Raw genomic sequence first — 21,969 nt, 5'->3', positions numbered from 1 at the left:
AGTGAGCTGCCAGGGATAATGGTAGAAGTAGATACATTAGAGGCATTTAAGAAACTCTTAGATAAGCTCATGGGTGATAGAAAAAAAAAAGGGTTATGTGGAAGGGAAGACTTAGATTGATCTTCGAGTAGGTTAAAAGGTCAGCTCAAGACCAAAGGGCCTGCACTGTGCCATAATATTCTATGTTCTAACATTGAAATACAGATGCATTATTGACAAAGGGGGTTCATGAAACCTGCACCTAGTTATACAGAAATTGACTGAGCACTGATCGGTTTCATTACTTTTATGCCTTCTGCTTAGACGGCAAGGAGCAAGTTTTTGTTTGATAAGCTGAAGTGATATTTATCTGTGCAATTAAATTGCTCGGCACTGACAGCTCTCCTGTATACCCAGCTATGACATTAATGAATCTCCAATGTTTATGATGATCAAATTGAATCAGAATCAGAATCAGGTTTATTATCACTGACGTATTGTGAAATTTGTTGTTTTGCAGCAGCAGTACAGTGTGATACATTAAAAATGCTATAAATTACAAAAAGAAATATATTAAACAATAAATTAAGGGTAAAAAGAGAACAAAATTCCTGAGGTAATGTTCATGTTTTGGTTCATTGTCCATTCAGGAATCTGATGGTAGAGGGGAAGAATTGAAAAGGTTTAATCAATGACGACTTATTCAGTCTGTGTGCAAGTCACAAGGAATCAACTGAGTGATCAGCTATCCTAGAACAAACTAGCTGAGAGCTCTGGAATCGGAACCAAAGGCTGTGAACCTGACAGGGGTGGTAGAGCTATGACCTCTGAGCTCAGTTGTTAAAGAACACATCTGCACACATACAAGCTCAGAGCTGAGGCTTGAGGGATTACCCATGGGCCTGAGGCAGGCAGGTTGGATCCCTCCCTACTCCTTTCCCTTGGCTTCATCTTTCTGAACTCTGCAAAACTGCCTTTTCAACACTTAACACCAAAAGTTGGCAGAACTAGAGTGGCTTCAGTATTCCTTCAAATTTCAGAGAAAAAAAATAGACTATTGCTTTGAAATTTCCCAATGAAAACTGACACTGCTTTTCATTTTGAATTGGTAGCTCATCAGAATAAAAATTAAAAAGAAACTGAAATAGAAATGGAAAATGCTGGGAAAACATAGCCGACAGATCAGGCAGCATCTGTGGAGAGAGAAGAAGAGCTTTATGTCCAGGACCTTTCTTCAGAATTTGTAAACAGTCTGCTCAGATTATCGGAATCCATACCTGGTGGTTAAATTAGTTCAAAACACTTCAATTAGTAGCACACACAAAATGCTGGAGGAGTTTGGAAGGTCAGGCAACATTCACAGAATAATTACATATATCTAGGTGATTATATAAAAACATAAGCAAACATATGAAAGTTAAACTACAGGAAACCACCCTAATTCAACAACCCTTTTTATGTTTTGTCTCAGTTTGGCTCCTCATCTGATGTTTTCTTCATCTTTCAGCCAGAGCGAAGAGGTGCAAGCGAACCAGAGCTTCAGACGAGGAGCAGGTACCTGTGACTGACTGGAGGGAGGGAGAATGGTAGCCGATGAACAGTTTCTAGATCTGTAGAAACATAACATCTAGATTTAATCTCTATCACCCTTCAAACTGAAGCATCACAAGACTCACTAATCCTTGTTCTCTTAGAGGTGTAGATAGAAACAGGCCCTTCGGGCCACCAAGTCTGTGCTGACCATTGACCACCCACTTACATTAATCCTATATCATCCAATCTTTTAATTCTTCTCACATTCCCATCAGATTTAGGCTGGCACGATAGAGTGGTGGTTGGCGTAATGCTATTGAAGCATCAGCGACCCAGATTCAATTCCTCCGCACCCAGAGGAAGCCCACGTTGTGTGTTCTCCCTGTGACTGCATGTCTTTCCTCTGGGTGATCTGGATTCCACCCACATTCCATAGGTGTATGAGCTGGTAGGTTAATATGGGTGTAATTGGATGGTGTATGCTCATCGGGCAAGGCGTGCCTTTTAACACATTGTATCTCTACAGTAAAAGCAATAAATAAATAAACTACAACAGTACCATGCTCAGTAATCTAAGTTCTCTTACAGTCATGGGCAGAAAGAGTACTGAAACAGAACCATTGGTCCATCGAGTCTGTTCTGAACATCAACCTCCCAGTTACACTAATCCTGCACAGTATAATCCAACTATGTATTCTCCTCACACTCCCAGTAAATCATTCCCCACCCCTCTAGATTCTACCTCTCAGCCACATGCAGGGGGCAATGTACAACGTACAGGGGCCAATTACCCTATAGACCTGTGTGTCATATCGGGATGTGGGAGGGAACCGAAGTAGCAAGGGGGAAACCCAGATGGTAACGTGCAAGCTGCAGCCAGACAGGACCTGGGGTCGGGACTGAACCGGGTCACCAGGGTTATGGTGCAGGGTCTCTACCAGCCATACCGCCATCACCAGCTGCTCTCTTTGCATCATCTTCATCAGCATGCATTAGTTAGCATTAAAATACGTATAACAGCTGTGATTAGTGAAAAACACACACACACACACACACACACGCACACACACACACACACACGCGCGCGCGCGCACACACACACACACACACACACACACACACACACAAAATGCTGGAGGAACTCTACAGGTCAGGCTGCATCTATGGAGGAAATAAGCAGTCAACGTTTCGGGCTGGGGACCGCTTATCAAGACCGGAAAGGAAGGGAGAAGAAGCCAGAACAAGATGTGGGGAGCGGCTGGAGTACAAGCTGGCAGGTAATAGAGGAGACCAGGTGATGAGGAAGGTGTGTTGGTGGGGGAGGTGATAGGTGGAACAGGGAAAAGGCTGAAGGAGAAGGAATCTGCTGGAGAGGAGAGTGGACCATGGAAGAAAGGGAAGAAGGAGGGGCATCAGAGGGAGGTGATGAGCAGGTGAGGGGAAGTGAAAGAGTTAGGGGAGCCAGAATGGGATATGGAAAAAGAGAGAAGGGAGGCTGGAAAAATTACCAGAAGTTAGCAAAATCTGCTGACCACAACTTGATCCACTAAGGCTGGTTAGCAAAAGAGAACCAATGACTGTAGACCATTAGAGCCCAAGACATAGGAGCAAAATTAGGCCATTCAGCCTGTTGAGTCTGCTCCATCATTCTATCTCAGCTGATTTATCATCTCTCTCTCCTGCTTTCTCCCGATAACCTTTGACAGCCTTACTAGTCAAGAACCTATCAACCTTCACTTTAAATATACTCAATGACCTGGCCTCCACAACCATCTGTGGCAAAGAATTCCACAAAGTTAACACCTTAAAGAACACCTCCTCGCCCCTGTTCTAAAGGGACATTCTTCTATTCTGAGGCTGTGCCCTCTGGTCCAAGACTCCTGCACTGTAGGAAACATCTTCTCCACATTCCCTCTATCTAGGCCTTTCAATATTCAATTGGTTTCAATGAGATCCCTCCCCTCATCCTCATTCTTCTAAGCTCCAGCGAGTACAGGCCTAGAGCCATCAAACGTTCCTCAAACATTAATCCTTTCATTCCCAGGATCATTCTCGTGAAACTCCTCTGGATCCTGTCTAACTGTTTCTTAGACAAAGAGCCCAAAACTGTTCACGATGCTCCAAGTGCGGTCTGACCAATACCTTAGCACGCCTCAGCGTAACATCTTTGCTTTTATATTCTGATCCTCTCAAAGTGAATGTTCACATTGCACTTGCCAAAGTGACAGTGTAACATAGCAACTTTATTACAGGGAAGTCATGGCGTAAAACTCTCAAAGCAAAAGAAGTGTAATGTAATATGAGCACTTATCATAATTATAGTAATCATGGTACTGTGGTCTTTCATTATAGTAATCATATAATGTAATATGGTCACATTCCCATTTTCAATCAATTAACTAAGACCTTTTGCTGATCCACACAACAAGATTAACCCATATCATCACCAGCTGTCATTCTGAATCATTTGATGGCTCCTGTCATTTGCTGTTTCTTTCCACTTCCTTTACTGGAGGCTGATCTGCCGCAACACTCTCGTTCCATTTTGGTCCTGCAGATCGCCAGCCTCTTTACCAAGGATCCCAGGTTCCCGGATGCGGAGGAAGACGGCTTTCCTGGAAGCCGCTATGTGGAATATGTGTTTCGGAGCGTGGGCAGGAACAATCCACTGCCTTTGCTGGGACTGAAAGGTAAGAGGCAGCTTGAAGCTCATCCTGTTCCTGCTGTGCAAGTTCATTGTCTGGTTTTAGATGATTGGGGCTGCTGAGACCTGTAACCCCAGTGCCCTGCCAGTTTTGCCGTTAGCAACTCCTAATCTTGGCTGAATTCCAAATTCCACCCTCAGCAAGCAGGAACTCTTCCAAATCTCTGCTGCCTGGATCCTAATTCACATTGACTGAGTCTGCAGATGCTGGAAATCCAGAGCAAGGCATACAAAATGCTGGAGGAACTCAGCAGGTCAGGCAGCATCTATGGAAAAGAATAAACAGTTGATGTTTTCAAGTCCTGATGAAGGGTCTCAGCCCATAAGGTCAACTGTTTATACCCCTCCATAGTTGCTACCTGACCCGCTGAATTCCTCCGGCACTTTGTGTGTGTTGCTCATATCAATCCCATCACCCCATCACTGGCTCCCAGACTATCACTACAAAGATTTTAAAGTTCTTGTTGTGGTCCCTTCACAGCTTGTGCCTCCTGTCTGTGAGATCTTCTGCATCCCTAAAGTTCTCTGTTTTTTCACCCTCCTCCAGTCCTGGGCACGGCAGGTTCCTGGTTCCCTTCACTCCAAGCCGTGTCTTCAGCTACCAGATCCTAACCCCTTTCACTCTCCGAGCTCCCTGTCCAGCTCTGTAATAGGCCCAACCGTCCTGCCATCTTTGTGCGTCCAATAATCCTTTTCCAGGTCACCTTAAATTATCATGGACTAACATGTCAGCAAACTTGCACCCTTTGCCATCGTCGGTGACGTTACTGTAAATAGCCATTTCTTGCTGTTACTGTTTATCACAGGGTCAAACTCTCGTACAGCACTGGGCTTGACAGGCCGAGGCAGTGATGGAGATCTGGAGCCCAATGTGGATGAACTGCCAGTTTTTCCTACATTTAAGTATCCTTTGCACTCATTTTTTTTTGATCTACAGATGAACGCAGTATGGTAGAGCAAGCAGTGCCGATAGGCCGAATGGTCTAATTTGCGGCTATATCTTATGGTCTCGACACGGTTGATCGAAGTCCTTATTAAGGATTTAGAGAGACAATAATGACCTGCAAGACTGTGGGAAAAGAGACAGCAATGACACAGATGACATTGTTCTACTAAGGTTCAATGCGGCAAATGGTCAGATACATTGCCAAAATAACTAGCAGAACACCTAGTGGGAAATGATGGGGCAAAGCAAAGTGACAGTAGTTCATACTTTGAATAAAAGAGGCCTGAGGTCAGAGGAGAATATGCTGAGATACCCGTTGCTGCAGTGACTTTGTGCCTTCAAGACACTAACGGCTGCTGAAACCCCAGCAAAAGAACTTTCAACTGGTGGAAGCCAGTGGAGGGTGAGGCAGCCGGTGCTTCGGGCTTGGGAGTGAGTTAGAGTAGAGGTGGGCGGGGAGCTGGCACGCAGTAGGTCAACCCAGGTGAGGGGCAGTTGATTGGCACGTGGTGGATGAGGGAATCATGGGGATAGCAACAGAGGTGTGGAGGCAAACAATACAGTCTGACAAGAAAGGAGAGTGGAGAACTGGTAAGGGAGCTGGGTAGGTGGGGACGGAGGGAAGGAAATTGGATAACAGAGCCTGGGTGAGGGTCTTGGAAGAAAATATTCAGCAAGTCAAGGAGGGTATACATGGATAATGTGGGTGGAAACTGAATGTGGAGCGTGTATGCTGAGTGTGTACAGGGAGCGTGTAGAGGGAGTGTGTATGAGGTGTGTGCACGGGGAGTGTTCACAAGGAGAGTGTGTGGGGAGTGTGTGTGGGGAGTGTGTACAAGGTGTGTGTACACGGAAAGTACCGAGATTGTGTATGGAGACCGTGTACAAGGAATGCGTACATGAAGTGCGTACAAGGAGTGTGTATGAGGAGTGGGTAAAGGGATTGTTCGGAAGGAATGAACGGGGAGTGTGAACAGGGTGTGTGTACGAGGTGTGTGTACGAGAAGTGTGCGCAAGGAGTGTGTATGTTCAGTGTGTACATGGAGTGTGTATGGGAAATGTGTACAAGGAGTGTGCATAAGCTGTGTGTATGTGAGGAGTGTGTACGGGGAGTGTGTACTGGGAGTGTGTATGAGGAGTGTGCGCGGTGTCTGTACAGGGAGTGTTCACAAGGTGTGTATGTGGAGATTGTGTATGGGGAGTGTGTGCAGTGTCTGTACAGGGAGTGTTCACAAGGAGTATATGTGGGGAGTGCATACGGGGAGTACATACATGGAGTGCGTACAGGGTGTGTGTATGAGGAGTGCAGTGTGTACAGGGTGTGTGTACATGGAGTGTGTATGGGGAGTGCACACGGGATGTGTGTACGAGGAGTGCAGTGTTTACAGGGTGTGTGTACATGGAGTGCATACAAGGGGTGTGTACATGGAATGCGTATGGGGGTGCGCACGGAGTGTGTGTACGAGGACTGCAGTGTGTACAGGGTGTGTGTACATAGAGTGCATAAGGGGAGTGCGTACGGGGTGTGTGTACGAGGAGTGGTGTGTGTACATGGAGTGTGTTCGGGGAGTGCACATGGGATGCATGTATGAGGGGTGCAGTGCGTACGGGGTGTGTGTACATGGGGTGTGTATGGGGAGTGCGTATGGGGAGTGTATACATGGAGTGCGTACGGGGAGTGCACATGGGGTGTGTGTACGAGGAGTGCAGTGTGTACGGGGTGCATGTACATGGAGTACATACGGGGAGCGTGTACATGGAGTGTGTATGGGGAGTGCGTACAGGGTGTGTGTACGAGGGGTGCAGTGTGTACGGGGTGTGTGTACAGGAAGATTCAGGTTTGATGCCTCATGTGGCTGACATTCCTCCCATGACCTTTCACTGGAGACCCTCTCCCCCAGCTCCCACTGTTCCCTTGACTGGAGCCCGTGCAGGTGCCCCACGGCGGAGAGCCTGGAAGGACACTCACAGAGGCTGACGGAAGCACTGGATAAGGATGCTGCCGTGCTGAGGCAAGTTCCGCTTCTCGGGCGTCTGATCTGACACATGCCGTGAGTGAGTTAGGGGGAATGGGTTGTTGTTACTCACCGCAACTCGACCTTCTTTGATGGACTTCTCTCTCCTTCATAGTTCATTTTTCCAATGGTCTGTTCATGGGCAAATTCCACAGACAATGAGGGAATGGAGAAGTCAGATGGGAGATCAGACACCATTTACAGCATTACTGCCATCACCCATAAGCTGAGTTGTCACTGACACACTCCAGCAGGATGTAGATAATCCTACATCCGATTGTTTTGAAATCCCGTTTAGGGATGGCGTGGCAGCATTGTCATTAGTGCAAATGCTTTACAATGCCAGGATCACAAATCGGGATTTAATTCCCACCACTGCCTGAAAGGAATTGCACATTCTCCCTTGGACCACATGGGTTTCTTCCCGTTTCCTCCCATGTTCCAAAGATGCATGGTTAGAGTTGGTACGTTGTGGGCATGCTGTGTTGGCACTGGAAGTGTGGCAACACTTGTGGGCTGACCCACTCAATCCCTGCAGATGGTTTGAATCAAATGACGTATTTCTCTGATGTTTCAATGTAGTTGTAACAAATAAAGTTTATCTTTATCTCACCAGAGAACGTTTGTCACACTCCTTTCCCACTCATCAGATCTCCCTTTAAACTTACCTGGTACTCTGAGGATGCTTATTATGGAACTGTTCAACACCTTAAAAACACAAATTTAAAATGTGTTGGGTATTAATAGGGAATCACATCCAACCATTTGGAGAAACTGCCGGCCCAATCTAACCCGAGTTTGTCAGATTATTGGAGTCTAACTGTAATCAGATGAAGCTGAGCTTTATCGGTCACGTGTTCACCGAAACGTGGAATGAAATGTGTCAAATCACATCAGCGAAGATGGTGCTGGGCAGCCTGCAAGTGTCGCCGCACATCCACCGCCAACATAGCGTGCCCACGGCTCACTGACCGTAACTGTACATCCTTGGAATGTGGGAGGAAACTGGAGCTATTGGAGAAAGCTCACGCGGTCATGGGAAGAATGTTAAAACACTGCACAGACTGCAGCGATCGCTAACCGCTACTTTGCAGGCGTTAGACATGCACCTAGTGATGTCACTGTTGTCCACTTCTGCCCTTCCTGACTAACATTGCAGCAACTAAGGATGATAGTTGACCTCTCTCGGTCTAACTGGGGGGGGGGGGGAACAACTGTGTGGTAGAGTGTTGCTCGCTTCTCTTGTTGTTTGAAAGGTCGCTGCTGACATCAGGAGACTCGATTGGGCAGCTTCCAGAACAGACTGTAGGATTCTCACTCGCTAACAACTGACAGGCGCTATGTTTCCCAGCACTTCAAGTTCAAGTTTAATTGCCATTCACCATGCACTTAGGTACAGATAAATGAAGCAGTGTTTCTCCAAGGCCAAGGTGCAAAGCACAGTATGTACAATCAAACCATAGCTACGACGGCACATGCAGTCACAAAAAATATTATTAGTACAAGTCGCTAAGTGGCATGGCCTGAAGATTAATGGGGCAAATGGGGTGCTTTCCTGGAGCCACGTTTCCTCAAGAGCAAGTACATAGCAGTTCCTCATCTCACTCCGGTTCAGCAGATGAAGGCAAGTCAGTTTGTCTCACGGTGGGTCGGCCATGGGCGAGCCAGCTTGTCTTCTAGTGAGTGAACACAAAGCGTAGCAGCGACAGGAGGGGGCATCCTCCAATCCAGCACGGATTCCAGCTGTACCTCTGTCCTTCCCACACCTCCTCCCGAGCCTTGTTCCCTGGGTGTCTGTAACAGGCCTATTCCCCACCAGGGTGCTCAGCTTGGAAGCTTTCTTTATAACTCAAATCTGCCTACAAAATGTCTTTGACTCCGGGCCAGGCACTGGAGGTTGGGATCCCAATGTCTGCACGTCTGAGAACCTGGAGGCCTAGAGTCAGCCTGTCCAGGGGCTGGAGATCTGTCTGTGTGTGTGAGAGGGAGCGGGTGGGAAAGGGGCTGCTTTCTGTTGGCCTGTTGTTGGTGCTGCTGCTTGTGTCATTTTATTTATTTAGTGATACACCACGAGTATCTGGCCCAGCAACTCTCGACAAACACGATTAACCCTAACCTAATCACAATGACCAAGTAACCTACCCAGCACATCTTTGGACTGTGGGAGGAAACCGGGGCACCTGTGGAACACCCACATATTCCAGGGGGAGGGTGTGCAGACGCCTCACAGAGAGCGCCGGAACTGAACTCCGAACCCCAGAGGGCGCCGAGCTGTAACAGTGTCACGTCACACTAACCGCTAAGCTACCATAGTGGCTGTGTTCTGTTGCACATTGCGGACCTACTGCGTTGGCACTGGAATGCGCAGTGATACTTGCGGGCGGCCGCCAGTACATCCTTAGGGTGTGTTGGTTGTTAACACATTTCCTGTGTGTTTCAATGTACAGGTGATTCTGAATCCGATCCGCCCCTTTCCCCACTGCCTTGTATTTAATTCCCATCCCATGGCTGGCTCAGTGGAGACACCACTGGCAGAGATGCATTACTGCAGCTGGTGGGTAACTAATTCTCCACGTGAGACAGGTGAGGGGGCGTAGAGGTGGCTGCTGAATGATCTACAGATGCCCTTCATCTTTTCCAGACCTCCTGACAGAGCAGGTTCAAGTTTTCCAAGTCTTCTCTCATTAAGGGACTTGAGGCCAATCGAATGTGGGTCTGGAGGGAGGGGGCCTTTCACTATGCCATGTTTTAGGAAATTTATAACCTAACCTCTCTCAGCAGGACGGCAAACTTGGATGAGGAAGAAGGGGTGACGTCGGAGATCTTAAAGGCAAGGATCAATGAGCTCACTCAGAGGTTACAGAGGAGAGAGACCTACAGGTGCCATGTGTGCATGGTAAGGAACAGGGTAACTGGTGGAAGCATTCTCTCCTCTCCCAAAAGTGCTGATCATGGATTATTACGTACGAGACAGGCTGGTGAAGAAGGCATTCATTTGTCAGGGCAATGATGCAAGAATTGGGAACATCATGTATTCATAACATTAAGCTGTATTCCTGGGTTTCAGTATCCCAGGGCCAAACACAGTGATGCAATCACAAAGAAGGCATACCATCAGCTCCTCTTCATTAGGAGTTTGATGAGATTCGGTTGGTTCCCGAAAACTGCCAATGTGCCATGGAGAGCATTCTGACTGCTTGTATCGCTGCTCGGTATGGAGGCGCCAGTGCACAGGAGCAGAAAATGCTGCTGAAGTTTTTAGACTCATCCAGCTCCATCAAGGCTACTAGCTTCCCCACCTTTGACAGTTTCAAAAGACAATGCGGCATCCATCAGTAAGGACCCTCACCACCCAGGACCTGCCCTCGTCTCATTGCTATCGTCGGGGAGGAGATACAGCAACCTGAAGACACTCTCAACATTTTAGAAACTACTTCCCATCTGCTATCAAACATAAAAATTGCTGTAAGTCACAATGAAAAATAAATGAAGAGTACAAAAGAGGAAGAGGGAGGTGGTGCTCATGCGTTTATGGGCCATTCAGAAATCTGATAGCAGAGGGGGAGAAGCTATTCCTAAAATGTTTAATATGGATTTTCAAGCTTCTGTACCTATCCTCTGATGGTAGCGATGAGAAGAGAGCAAGTCCTGGGTGGTGGAGATCCTTAATGATGGATGCGACTTTTTGAGACGCCGCCTTTTGGAGGTGTCCTTGATGCTGGGGAGACCCGTGTCCATGATGGGGCAGGGTGAGTTTACAACCTTCTGCAAGCTTTTCCTGTGCAGTGGCTCCTCCGTACCGGGCCGTGATCCATCATTCAATTGCTCACCATGCAGAAATTTGCTAGAGTCTTTTATGACATACCAAATCTCCTCAGATTCTTAATGAAATATAGCTGCTGGCATGCCCTCTTCATAATTGCAGTATTATATTGAGCCCAGGATAGATCCTCAGAGATTGAAGGCCACGTACCAACTTCTGAGTGAAGAAGTCCCTCCTCAAATTTCCATTAAATATTTCACTTTTCACCTTTAACCTATGACCTCTGGTTCTAGTTTCACTCAACCTGCTTGTATTTACCTTTGTCGCTATCTCTCTTAATTTTGTATCATCATCATCATGTGCCACGTCTTATGATGTGGGTGATCATTGTCTTCCACCTGTGTTTATTCTTTTTTCTGTCTGTGATCATGATTGTTCCTGGCAAACTTTTCTACGGAAGTGGCTTGCCATTGCCTCCTTCTGGGTATTGTCTTTAGAAAACGAGTGACCTAGCCATTATCAATACCCTTCAGAAATTGTCTGGCATCAGTGGTTGCTTAACCAGGACTTGTGATGTGCACTAGCTGCTCATACGACCATCCACCACCCACTCCCATGGCTTCACGTGACCCGGTACGGGGAGGCTAAGCAGGTGCTATACCTTGTCCAAGGGTGACCCGCAGGCTAGCAGAGGGAAGGAGTGCCTTACAGTTCCTTTGGCAGAGAAGTGTGTCCATCCACAACCCTTCTGATAGAGGTATACTTTTTTATACCTGTATCAAATCTCCCCTCATTCTCTGACACTCCAAAGAATAGTTGTAACCTATTAACCTTTCCCTATAACTCAGATCCTCAAGTCCCAGCAACATCCTTTTCAATTTTCTCTGTGCTCCTTCATCTTATTGATATCTTCCCTGTAGTTCAGCGTTTACACATAGAGTAACACAGGACGGAGGCAGTCTCTGTGTTCAGAGTGTCCCCTGAAAGGCGGGAGGTGTGTTCATGTTACATTGCAGGGGAGCTGAGCTCTAAATCTTCTGATTACAGCTTCACTGAAGTAGCAGGATTAGGGAAAAATTTATTACTAAATAATAATTTCAGCTGTTCCACCCACTACATCCTTTGGCAATAATCTAATTATTTTAAAGCCTTACTATGGGATAGACTTGCTCTTTCGAGATCGGCAAGCTGGAACAAGATATCTCAGAATGTAGTGGTTTCTGTTTTGTTTGCGGGTTGAACGAAGCCACTTTCGAGAAATACATCATGTCAGCACATAAGCAGCAGATAAAGTAATAAAACTTAAATCATTTTTTATTGCTCTTAGTCTTTTGTCCAATTACCCCTCACCCTGTGGTTTAGACACTTCAAAGGAGTACCTCCTGTCAAGAGAGTATGTTGGCAGACCAACTTAACTAACACACCATCTATGCTGTTGATGTCAGATAGTTGGAAGCTCTGTGTGAGACCAGGTTGTCACCCAGTCAGTTCCCAGTATCTCCCTGAGGTGAGCACTGATCCAAGAATATGTCCATCCTGGGTGGCAGTTAATAGAACTCCCAGTGAGTATTTTATTCCTTCCCCTGAGAAAAAAAAACCACAGAAGAGACTCTGGGGTATCTAATAATTGCTTCTGATGTTATTTTAATGCTGGGAATACCTAACCACGGAAGCAGAGAGCGCGAGTTAACATTTTAGGTTGATACATTGATAATTGTTTCTCCACTGATACTTTCTGATCTGTGGAGTATCAGGGTTGGGGATTTGAGAACTAGAGGGCATAGGTTTAAGGTGAGAGGGGAGAGATTTACTGAGGAACCTGAGGGGCAATTTCTTCACACAGAGGGTGGTGGTATATGGAACAAGGTGCCTGAGGAAGAGGTTGAGGCACATTTAAAAGACACTTGGACAGGTATATGGGTTGGAAGGTTTCAGATGGATCTGGGCCAAATAGGGGCAAATGGAAGTAGCTTAGATAGGAAGGATATTTCCCCTTGTTGCAGAATCTAAAACCAGGGGGCTACATAAAAAGAAGGGGCTGCCAATTTTAGACAGAGATGAGATGTATCATTTCTCTCGGAGAGTTCATGAGTCTTTGGAACTCTCTTCCTCAAAGTGTGATGGAAGCAGAGTCTCTGAGTACTTTTAAGGTAGTTGTAGCTACTTGACAAGCAAGGGGTGAAAGGTTACTGGGAGTGCAATTTCCTCTTTTTCAGGCACTTTCTTTATTGGGACATTAATTGGAAATATTTGAATGAAATGGAACATGTTTGAGGCAGGTGGGAAAACTAGCAGGTAGTCTCCCCATATTAACTGGTATTTCACATCAAAAGGCCACAGTTGATTATTTCAGGTGATACTTCAAACTGAGCATTCAGGTTGATGGGTGAGTATTCATGGTAAGGTTTGAGATTCCATGCTGAGTACTTAGGGAGAAGGGCAAAGGTTCATGTTGAGTGTTCATTGTAGTAGAGCTGCTGCCTCAGAGTCCCAGCAACCCGGGTTCAATCCTGACCTCCGGTGCTGCCTATGTGGAGTTTGCACGCTCTCCCTCGGTTTTGTTTTGGACGCTCCGGTTTCCTCCCACATCCCAGTGACATTCGAATTGACAGATTAATTAGTCGCAGTAAATGTCCCTAAAGGTGGCAACAGGGATTATTTGACAGAAATGTCAAAGTCAAAGTTTATTGTCAGATGCCCCAGTCTGGATGCGCACAGGAGCAATGAAAAACTGACTTGCAGCAGTATCACAGACACATAGCATTAGATAAGTGTCATTCACAAGAAGAAATCATAAATCAGAAAGAAAGAACGCAGTTAGAACAAAAAAGAATGTCCATTTAGTGCAAAGTGATCTAAGTGATCATAATGTTGCTGTACTGAGTTAGTGATTAGGGTTGTGCCTGTGATTCAAAAACTGAATGGGTGTGGTGGAAAATAAAACGGAAAATGCATCTCAGGTTGTATGTGTGACGTATATGTTCTTTAAAGATAAATTTACTTTTAACCTTTAAACTTTGGATTAATATCGGATTAATGTAAATGGGAGGTGGTGTGTATTCAGTGGGTTGAAGGACTCTGTGCTGTAACTCTGTGTGCATTTCTCTCTCTGCAGGGATCATACTCTGTACCCCTAACATCAATCCAATGTTGGCACATTCACTGTGAGGAATGTTGGCTACGCACCCTGGTAAGACCACAGACACATTCATGTCGTGTGTTGGAAGCAAAGTATTTTCTCCTGTGGAGCATTCCCAGCCTCCCCATTCATACCTGAAATGACTAGAAAATCAATATCAGATATATTTGATAGTAATCCATTGTAAGTTTCTCTCCTAGAGATATTAATTCTTGTGGGAAGTCTACTGCTTGGAGACCAGTATGTCCATTTGTCGTGTGTTGTCTTCCATCATAAAGTACCTCTATCAGTCAGCTTTTAGCTGGGCCACGTACCATTCCCAGTAGAGAGCAGTGCTAGTGGTCAGTAAGTCAAAAGATCCTGATTTTGAACCTCCAATCTCAGGGTAAATTGGATGCGTTATTTGACACTTGGAGAACAATGCCGGGCGTTGAATGTGAGATGCGACATGGAGCATCGATCCATAAAATTTAAAGTTCAAACTTCGAAGTAAACTTGTTATCAAAGTACATATATGTCACCATATAGGACCCTGAGATTCATTTTTGCGCGGGCAAGTGCCCATGATAGAGCTGGCTGAGTTTACAGCCCTCTGCAGTTGGAAGCTGGCATAGTTAGTGGTCAGGCGCAGATGGAGTGGACAGCCAGTGCCCTTTCCCCTGGGCAACAACGTCCAAAACCGGAGGACATCCTTTTCGGGTGAGTGGACGAAGATTTAAGGGAGATCTCAGAAGCAGTTCTTTTTCACAGCGAGTCCTGCGTGCGTGGGTTGGTGGTAGAGCCAGGTCCATTAGGGATGTTTAAGAGACTCTCAGATGGGCACATGGATGAAAGAAAAACGGAGGATTAAGGGCTGTGTAGGAGGGAAGGGATAGATTGATTGTGGAATATGTTTATATCAGTAAGCACAATATTGTGGGGTGAAGGGCCCAATTTGTCTTCAGCACCTCTATTTCCTATAATTCTGTTTTCTCTTTTAATTCCAGGGCTCAAAGAAGCTCTGCCCCCAGTGTAATACCATCACCTCCCCTGGCGATCTGCGCAGGATCTACCTGTAGATGGGCTCCCAGGCTGGGTTACTGCAGCTGATCCACCACAGGTACCTCACTGCCGCTGAAAGACTTCTCATCGGTGCTTTGTCCCTGAAACAACAGCATGGTTAAACCTCGAGACATGGAGAACAGCCTCCCGGAGGCAAGGGCCAAGTCTCAGTGTGAAATGTTGACCATCACCAGCTCAAAGGCCGCAGGAGAAGCATTTTCCAAGACTCAAGTTTATTTGTCGCGTATACATTGGAACATACAGTGAAATGTGTCATTTGTGTTCACAACCAACACACTCAAAGCCACACGCCACACATTCTGGCACCAACATAGCATGTTCACAATGCTCAGCAGAACAACACAGAACACAACAGAGCAGGAACAAAACAACAAGAGTAAAACAAGCCCCTGTTCCTCCCTCCCAACCACACACATACATGGCCCTCTGATCCCAAGACGGTCCATATTCTTCGGCCTCTAGCCTCCAGTGAACCTGGATTTGGACTTGGATTCGCACGCAGATACACAGACATTGGGCCTTTGACTACTCCAGCGAACTCACTGTATTTTACAAACTCGGGGGTTCAGCCAAAGGGCCTTGACTTGTGGACTTCTGATTTGAAATTTGGGCCTCGGTCCTCAGCATCAATCTAGAATCCACCAATCACCGAATAGCAGGCCTCTAACTCTGGACCTGTCGGTGAATGATCTAATCACTCCTCTGGAATTTTTGGTTTTAGTTTGGGGTTTCTACACTTAGTTTTACTCTCTGTGCCTCCACCCTAGGTTTCCTCAGGAACAGTGGCAAAGTAAGACCTGGTTGCTATGGTAACCCTGCACCAACATCTCATCCCTGATCATGATCCATGCTAGGAGATGTCTGGTTGGGAATTCCACCCATGACTTCCTCCTGTGGGGTTCGATTTACTGCCTATACTAGTCAAATTGCCCTTGAGGATCCAGTTCGAGAATGTTCACTACCATTTTAAGGATGGTGAGGGTTGTGTAATAAATACCAGCCGTGTCTTCAACAACCAGATCCAAATGAATGAATAAAGAATAGCTTTTGTACCGGCCTTCGCCTCCCTGTGGGACCTGCAAAGACCCATTTGAAGCCAAAGTTGGGAGCGTTTGTTCAGTCAGTAAGATTTGGTAACTGCTTTGAGGAGTTCCCATGTTTTAGTGTTGGTGGTGTGCAAAATCATCTCATTTTACAAAGTCAAAGTCACATTTATTTTCATCTGCACAAGTATATCTATGCGCAGGTGCAATGAAAAACCTACTTGCAGGCACATATAATTAGATTATTTTTTTAGATTATGAAGACACGTAGTCCTCTTTTATATTCATTTAGTAATGCATGCATTAAGAAATGATACAATATTTCCTCTGGTGTGATATCACAAAAGACAGGACAGACCAAGACAGAAAAAACTGACAAAACCACATAATTATAACATATAGTTACAACAGTGCAACAATACCATAACTTGATGAAGAAGTCCATGAGCACAGTAAAAGTTCAAAGTCTCTCAAATGTCCCACATCTCACGCAGACGGGAGAAGGAAGAACTCTCCCTGCCATGCCGACCACAATCCGTCTCTGAGTCATCCAAAAACTTCGAGCTCTGATCAGCTCTCCGACACCGAGTACCGAGCGCCATCTCTGTCTGAACGATTCGACCTCAACCTCGGTTACCAACAGCAGGCAAAGCCGGGGATTTTGAGGCCTACCCTCCGAAAGATTCCCGACCACGCAGTAACGACAGCAGCGTACGAGCGTTTCAGAAATTTTTCCAGATGTTCCTCTGTGCTTTCATGTCCATTCTCCATCAAATCAGAATTGTCCACAGCCCCTATTTAACAGATACGATATCATTTTTCACCAGAGGGCTGCGCACGCACAGATGCACTACTCTCTCTCCTTCCGCCTTAGAGGCACGATATTCGCCAAAAATCATAAACATAACAAAATACTGTAAATGAAGAACGAACACAATTAGAAAAATAAAATCCAAGTCCATTGTAGTTACAGTGTAACTATACTGAGGTAGTGATTAAGGTTGTGTTAGCTTGTTCATGGTTTGAATGGTTGAGTGGTTGAACTTGGTGCTGTGTGACCTTAAGCCTCTGAACCTCATGCCAGATGGCAGCAGTGAGAAGATGGTATGGCCCCAATTGTTTTGGGAATTGCCCTGAACTCACTTCGGTATCATTGACTCAGTGGGAGCAATCCTGGCATAAAAACCTATAGCTGCAGAGGCTTGTGAATAAAGAATTTCATACAGTCAGTGGTAGTATGTGGAGAGAGAAGACAAATTCCATTGATCATAAAACCGTAAGGCAATAAGACATAGGAGCAAAATTATGTCATTTGGTCCATCGAGTCTGCTCTACCATTCAATCACTGCTGATTTATTATCCCTCTGAACCCCATTCTCCAGCCTTCTCCCCGACATCTTTGACACCCTTGTTAAGCAAGAATCCATTGAAGGGTATGAAAGGGAGCTGGGTATGTATAGTATCTGAAGGAAACAGGCTGGACTAAGGGGAGAGGATAGGAGTGTGGGACTGCCGACAACTTAATCAGAGACAGCATTCTGAGCTACTGGAAACAGAGGCCTTTCTGAGGAAAAGGGAGTGGAGTGAAGGCTTCTAGCTCTGTCTGTGGGACTCCCAGCCCATGTTTGGAATGAGTTCTGTCATTTCCAGTTTCCACCTCTGTCCAAGGCTCCTGTGAAGACCCAGCCTATGGAGGGTGGTTCTAGATGCGGTCAAATTCAGACTTATTTATCCCATGTACATCAAAATATACGGTGAAATGTGTCATTTTGCGTTAACAACCAACACAACCCAAAGATGTGCTGGGGACAGCCCGCAAGTGTTACCACCCACTTTGGCGCCAACATAACACGCCCATAAACAGAAACAATGCAATATCACAACAACAGTGACAAAACTATACAACAGAACCAAAATAAACCCCTTTCCTCCCTCCTACCCACTCAACAGACAGACACAGACAGGTCTCCAACCTAAGGACAGGCTGGCATCAGGGCCTCAACTTCCCCGACAGCTGTTTTCCATCTTTGGGCTTTGACTTTCAGTATCGACCCCAGGACTCACTAATCACAGGACTTTGAAATCTGGGCTTCAAATTCTGGATTTGCATGAGCCCTCTATAGACCCCAACCTTCAATATGGACCCCAGGATTTCCAATCACTGGACTTGGAACTACGGACTCGCATTGACCTCTAACCCCAGAACTCACCGACCTGGGGGCTCACAGGCTCTCGTGCCTCCTGCCCATTTTAGTGGGTCTGCGTAATGTGGTCCCTGAATTATGGTGAGGGGGCAAAATCAGCTTGAATTTTTCTTGGGTGCGGACATGAGAGGTGGGAAGGAGTTCATGTGTAGGTGGGACAACAGCTCCTGAGGTAGCCAAAAAGCAAACATCTGAAGAACGGTCTTGGAGTGAGAGTGGTGGCTCCTGCCACTGGAATGGAGGGAAAACTAACATGACTGATTAGAAGAGAACCAAGTGAGGTGGAGAATTGTTGGCAATCTACACACAGTGTGCTGGTTCTGGAGATCTTAAACAATGATTGGTGTCTTGTCAGATCATTCCAGTCAATGTCTTCTAACTGTCCTATTCAAATAAAGCCCGTTCTTGCTCTGTGAGTGGGATATCTGTCTGTTGCTAGGATGAAGGGAAGCTGGGACCCCATGGATGAATTCAGTCAGGAGTGGGATTTGTGGATACTGGGTCATTGGGGGATTGCCCATCTTCTCCCAAAATCAACCCGTCAACCCGCCACCGCCCCCTCACCCCTCATGCCCTCATTGTGGCCTGGAACCACTTGCTCATCGTCTGTCTGACAGAGGCTGAGTGGAGGGAGGTGAGAAATGTCCATTTGTCCCGGTGCCCCATCCACAGATGCAATGGCTAGAACCGCACCAATAACTGCACCAATCTGGTGCCGAGCTCCCTGACGTTATTGAAACATGTAAGATTATTAAGGGATTGGACACGCTGGAGGCAGGAAGCATGCTCCCGCTGATGGGTGAGTCCAGAAACAGAGGCCACAGTTTAAGAATAAGGGGTAGGCCATTTAGAACGGAGTTGAAGAAAAACTTTTTCACCCAGAGAGTGGTGGATATATGGAATGCTCTGCCCCAGAAGGCTGTGGAGGCCAAGTCTCTGGATGCTTTCAAAAAAGAGATGGATAGAGCTCTTAAAGATAGCAGAATCGAAGCTTATGGGGATAAGGCAGGAACTGGATACTGATTGTGGATGATCAGCCATGATCACAGTGAATGGCGGTGCTGGCTTGAAGGGCCGAATGGCCTACTCCTGCACCTATTGTCTATTGTCTATTGTCTATTGACACTCAAGAAGAAGACACCACCAAAAGCTTTAAACGGGACTGAGTTAATCCAAATCAGCAGATCTGAACTCCTGACAAACAGTCCTAAAATGGGACCAAATTTCTTAAATGGACCTGCTCTTTTCTACTGCCTCCTTCTGGTTGTCCAAGAAATTCCCATTTTAATTTCCCTACCGTCTTCCATCAAGAAATGTATTTCAGTGGTAGCTGAAACACCATTACTCTTGGGAATTTGATTCAATTATAACTTTGTCTCCCAGCATGTGATCCCAATTTATCCCAGTTAGGTCTACCTGATCCCATTGAAATTGGTCCAGTTGACAATTGTTACCATGGAATGATCCATGTTTCCCATATACTTTAATGTGATCACCATTCCCTAGGTGTCCCCTACCTGGGATCCTTGCTTCTTGTGACCTGGCTCATTTCCTGGAATGAAGTCCAATAATATCTCCTTGCTCACTGGAGCTTAATGATCAGGTAAGTTCTCTTGAACACACATCAGAAGTTGTGCCCAGCTTTTCCCCTGAAATTATTCTCTCCCAGTTTATAATTGAACATCAGAAATCCCCCAGTATCCATGGGGTCCTTGAATCATGCATAGAGAACCAGTGCCTCTGATCCACCATGTCCATGCTGACTTTTCGATCATAAGACATAGGAGCAGAATTAGGCCATTGGTTCATTGAGTCTTCACCACCACTCCGTCATGTCTGATTTATTATCCCTCTCAGCCTCCTCCTCCTACCTTCTCCCTGTGTCCACAGCCATCTGGGGCAATGAATTCACCACCCTCTAGCCCAAGAAATTCCACTTCATCTCTGTTCTAAAGGAACGTCCTTCTATTCTGGGTCTGTTCCCACTAGTCCAAGATTCCGTCACTGCAGGAAAAGTCCTCTCCATGTCCACGCTATCTATGCTTCCAATATTCGATACGTTTCAATAAGAATCCCTCCTCATTTTTCTAAACTCCAGTAAATACAGGCTCAGAGCCATCTAACATTTTTTTCCCTTACATTTTTTTGCCCATCTATGCATTAGGACCAGATGCTTCTACATATTGACTATCTAATTGTGTATCGAAATGCCACTTAAACATCGTGATTATATCTGATTCCACCACCTCCTACGGCAGATAGAATCTACTGTCTGTGTAAAAAACTTACACGTCAGATCCCCTTTAAGAATCCTTCCTCTCATCTTAAGCCAAAGCCCTCTTTAATGCCCTCATCTTGGGAAAGAGATCTTGATTATTCACCATATCTGCGCCTCTCATAAGCGTTTGAACATCTGTCAGGTCACCCCTGAGTCTTCCTTGCTCCAGGAAAAACAAGCTCAGCTTATCCAATCAAATCAAATCAAGTTTAATTATCATCCGACTATACATGGACACAGCCGAGTGAGACAGTGTTCAGCTGGGGTCAAGGTGCAAAACATACACAGCACATTCAACAAAGCAAGATAAAAAGAGAGTCACGCAAGAAAACACATCTATTGTCAAGGACTCTGAGCAACATGTCCTACAAATTGACGGTGCAGTTCCCAACAATCCAGCCTGTCATTCCACTGATCAAACAATGTCAGGTGTCACCGAGGAAGAGGCCAGCCACCAGCTGAGCACGAATGCCATACTACAATGCCTCCGGTGTCTCCTCACCCGGACCATGGCAGCAGGCAATTTCCCGGCTTGAGGCCTAGTCCTTGCTACAAATGAGACCACGCTGCTGCCTTGCTTGTCGTACCACCAAAAGAGAGAAACAGGCCTACAACAGCTTGCATTATCAATGTTCAACGGGGTCTTGCGATGGCAGGAGAAACATCCAAGATAATCACCCATGGCTACACCGCACGCCACCTTCGTGCATCAACTCAAATGCCTTCAAGTAGCAGGCAGTAACACAGTCTGCACCCAGGTCAGTTCGACCTAACCCAATCAGGCTCCTCCGATCCGTCAGCTGCCTCCTTCTCTGACCCACCAGCTAGTTTCTCCTTCTCCAACCCACTGGCCAGCTTCTCCTTCTCTGACCTGCTGGCCAGCAACTCCATACGACGATCAGCTCGTACATACAGTAGACCTACTGTACCTGTAGTTCTTGGAGTCCAGTGTCCAGTATAGTCCTATAATAATTAAAAACACAATTAAAAAAGAACACCTTTGGTTGGCCTCTGAGAGGCTGCTGTGTCTGTACGTGCCACCATCTTACCCCTATGATTAAAGACCTCCAATCTAGGAAGCATCATATATAACCATATAACAATTACAGCACAGAAACAGGCCATCTCGGCCCTTCTAGTCCATGCCGAACTCTTATTCTCACCTAGTCCCACCGACCTGCACTCAGCCCATAACCCTCCATTCCTTTCCTGTCCATATAGCTATCCAATTTAACTTCAAACAACAACATCGAACCTGCCTCAACCATTTCTGCTGGAAGCTCGTTCCACACAGCTACCACTC

At 46.1% G+C, this 21,969-nt stretch overlaps 1 protein-coding gene across 1 annotated transcript in view; it reads left to right on the top strand.

The window, feature by feature from the left end:
* LOC140191082 (E3 ubiquitin-protein ligase Rnf220-like) overlaps positions 1–15,698 on the top strand; it is a 44,113-nt gene extending 28,415 nt beyond the window's left edge. Inside the window, exons 9-15 of the mRNA XM_072248157.1 lie at positions 1,487–1,533; positions 4,070–4,202; positions 5,023–5,119; positions 7,088–7,174; positions 9,959–10,073; positions 14,056–14,130; positions 15,066–15,698. Of these exons, the coding sequence (XP_072104258.1) occupies positions 1,487–1,533; positions 4,070–4,202; positions 5,023–5,119; positions 7,088–7,174; positions 9,959–10,073; positions 14,056–14,130; positions 15,066–15,137 (626 nt within the window). The 3' untranslated portion in view covers positions 15,138–15,698. The remainder of the gene's footprint in view (positions 1–1,486; positions 1,534–4,069; positions 4,203–5,022; positions 5,120–7,087; positions 7,175–9,958; positions 10,074–14,055; positions 14,131–15,065) is intronic.
* The last annotated feature ends 6,271 nt before the right edge of the window (positions 15,699–21,969 follow it).

This window comes from Mobula birostris, chromosome 32 (genome assembly GCF_030028105.1).
Source record: "Mobula birostris isolate sMobBir1 chromosome 32, sMobBir1.hap1, whole genome shotgun sequence".
In the NCBI taxonomy this organism is placed as follows: domain Eukaryota; kingdom Metazoa; phylum Chordata; class Chondrichthyes; order Myliobatiformes; family Myliobatidae; genus Mobula; species Mobula birostris.
The sequence above is the reverse complement of the archived record's forward strand: the minus strand, read 5'-3'. Positions and strand labels throughout refer to the sequence as shown.